General features: G+C 36.2%; 1 protein-coding gene across 1 annotated transcript; it reads right to left on the minus strand.

Annotated features, from left to right (window-relative positions):
* Window positions 1-757: 757 nt before the first annotated feature.
* Window positions 758-2118, minus strand: LOC145575479 (agglutinin-1-like). Its single transcript, XM_081633346.1, has 2 exons — window positions 1491-2118; window positions 758-1227 (listed from the first exon to the last, which is right to left on the minus strand). The coding sequence occupies exons 1-2, from the start codon at window positions 2116-2118 to the stop codon at window positions 758-760; spliced, it is 1098 nt and encodes a 365-aa protein (XP_081489472.1).
* Between the last annotated feature and the right edge of the window lie 1107 nt (window positions 2119-3225).

Here is a 3225-nt window from a genome sequence, read left to right on the forward strand (position 1 = left end):
TTTTAAGTCTCATCCACTCATTCTAAATCAATTGCCAAAATAAATTTTAGGAACTAAAATAGAATTCCTCCCCAACAGAGTCGCCAAAAACTGTAGGGAATTATTTCAAGCACCCAACTTTGAGCCCCACAGTTATCATGCACTAAGCATGGTGGCGTCCAAAGGAAAGGAATCTAGAGTAAAAGAGTCATCAACAAGTTTTAGGAACTTGTAAACCGTCCATGAGGTGAAGGCTACACCCCATTCACGATCACAGAGATAGCTAACTCTATGATGGTTCTGAACCATAACTGGATATTCGAGGATGATGGTACACATTTAAGCTAAAAGAGATTGAACTTGCCCTAAATAGACCTCTACTTTTGTTCTTCTTATATTCATGTGCGCTTTTCAATTAACATACAATCAATATATTAATCCTAAACCTGTTTAATCTATATTGGTTGATTATTAATGCACAAATATATCTATTATTGGCGATCACTTGAATTAAAATCATATTAGCCTAAATAAATTTAGTAATTATCTTATTAAGCGTGATTTCAAATACAACTTCTCTTTAAACTTGACAGAGGGCGTGATCAAACAATAACAATAATAATATCAAGCAACATAATAACATTAACTCCACCAATCATCATCATAATAGACTCATCAAAGCATAATATTGTTAGCAAGATTCTAGGCATGATACTAACATGATTAATAACAAATTCTAACATGTCACTAAATATTAAAAATCAAAGCTTTATCCTAACTATAGCCAAGAAAACAATGTAATGATATATGATTGCAACGCTCCATCATTATAATATCTCAAGCTCCAAAGTTGGTGTTCTTGCCTATTTCTGCAGACACTTAAAACTACACCGTTTCCATCATTATAATATCCATTTTCCACTGAAACACAAAGGCCATCAAATCCAGTGATGTGCACCTTAGGCTCTAAATCTTGGTCGCACTTATCATAACCATGATATTTATCGTAACCTCTTATTTCCTTCTGCTGCAAAGTGAGTCTCGATCTGCTTATGGGTGATACTACTGACATTAACGAAGAAGCAAAGCCATCATTGATTGAATTCTCTGGTACTACCCGGTTTGGTACGCAGATAAGTGGCATTATTGCAAGAAAGAAAACTACCCGTCTCACATTGTCGATGGTCAAGATGGTCTGAACTTGACCATCAATGTTCAGCTGAAAAGCCGGTGAAATAATTCCGTGTACTGCAGATTGGACACGAGCGGAGAGATTACCCCAGTTGTTTTCATATGGGAAATTCCCTATTTCTCATGGTGAGAAACGAAATTTGTTTCTCATGGTGGCATTTTCGTAAATAAATCAACAACTTTTTCAGTATTGTGGGCTCCACAGTTAAAAAAGTGAAATAAAGTTGTTGATTTATTTACGAAAATGCCATGTGAGAAACAAAATTTGTTTCTCATCATGAGAAACTGGGGCATCCTCTTTTCATATTCAATCATTAAACCATCTGGATAGAACTTATCATACTGCGATACACCAAGTATACTTTCGATCACCCTTTGCTCGATGTTTCTGAATCTAACTGCTTCAAAGATCATCTGTATCATAACTAAAAGGGCTCTAGCAATTTTCTTGTTTCTATATGGGCTATTATATCCAATATCCATCTCATTAATTTGACAGTCTAGTTCGCCAATTCCTAGAGGGATTTCTCTTCTGTCGTCAACTCTAGCAGCGTTTTCCAACGACTCGTAGTTGATGTTAAATGGAAGTTGCACTACCCGGTTGTCTGGAAACACAGTCTCATATACATCTGAACTCACCTCGTAGAAAAAGTAAGCTTCATCACCGATTTGAATTCCCAAGACATTCGCGTAACTGATGTCGATTCCTAGTGTAACGTTGATTCCCCCATTCGATAGCTCGACATGAAAATACTGCTGGGGATTAGTGGGTTGCAGAGGACGCGGCAATATTGGTATTTCTCCACTCGTATCCGCATTTTTGGTTAATTCATTGTAAACATCTCTTATAAACCTCATATAGGAAACTCTTGTTGCGTTTTCAGTGGTGAACCTGATCTTGTTCACATCCAGGTTGGAGCCTTTGAACCGATTGGCGGCGAAGCCCATGCATTGTTGTGGTTGAACCAGTAAGGCTAACCAGCAAGCCCATGCGGCTATAATAATCCACAGCAGCCTCATGCTTAGCAACTGTATCAAATATTAACAATTCAGGCCAACCAATCATGAAATTACTCAATACATGAGGAGAGAAATAAAGATAACATGTTAAATTATCATGAATGTGATACTTCTGTATCTGAAAACATAATACTAATGTATGGTTGGTGCACCCGGAAAGAACATTAGGTATATTTAAAAGAACATGGGCGAAAAAAAGAACATTATAGATATTTATAAAGAACGTGAGCATAATATGTTCTTTAAATTTGATTATTATGTTCTTTGAGTTTGAACTATATGTTCTTTATATTACACAATATGTTATTTACTGTATGTACATTTAAAAAAAAAAAAATTCAATCACCCGAGTAACTAAAAAAAAGAACATGTTCTTTACTGTATTATCATGTTCTTTTTGTAAAGACTTTATGTTCTTTGGCTAGAGGTGATCAAAGTTAGACCGACCCGGCTTGATTTTGGACGGGTTTTGGGCAGAATTTTTTCGCCCCCAAATCGGGTCGGACCCGGCCCGTAAATTTAAATTTTTGGGCTGGTTTGGGATTGCGTTTTTATGCATTTTAGTTGATTTATTTTTACTCAACCCGAAAAGCCCGCACGACCGGACCATTTTGGGCAGGTTTGGGCACAAAAACTTCAGCCCAAAACTTGGCCCGACTCGAGAAGTGAGCTGATTTTTAAACCTTGGCCCGGTCCACCCAATGATCACCTATATCTTTGTCAAACACGAACATGTTCTTTTTTGTCAAATATAATGTTCTTTTTCAAACACGTTCAACCATCCAAGTAACCATGAAAAATAACATGTTCTTTTTGTAAAGACTTTATGTTCTTTGTAATGTCATGTTTTTGTCAAATACAAACATGTTCTTTTGTCAAACACATGTATGTTCTTTTTCAAACACTAACATGTTCTTTTTTTTTTCTAATGTTCTTTAAAATATGTCTAATGTTCTTTCCGGGTGCACCATGCTCATGGTTCACCCGGGTGCACTATACTATTTTCAACAAAATACTACATCCGTTTCATTTTAG

Source organism: Chenopodium album, chromosome 2 (assembly GCF_948465745.1).
Source record: "Chenopodium album chromosome 2, dcCheAlbu1.1, whole genome shotgun sequence".
In the NCBI taxonomy this organism is placed as follows: Eukaryota; Viridiplantae; Streptophyta; class Magnoliopsida; order Caryophyllales; family Amaranthaceae; genus Chenopodium; species Chenopodium album.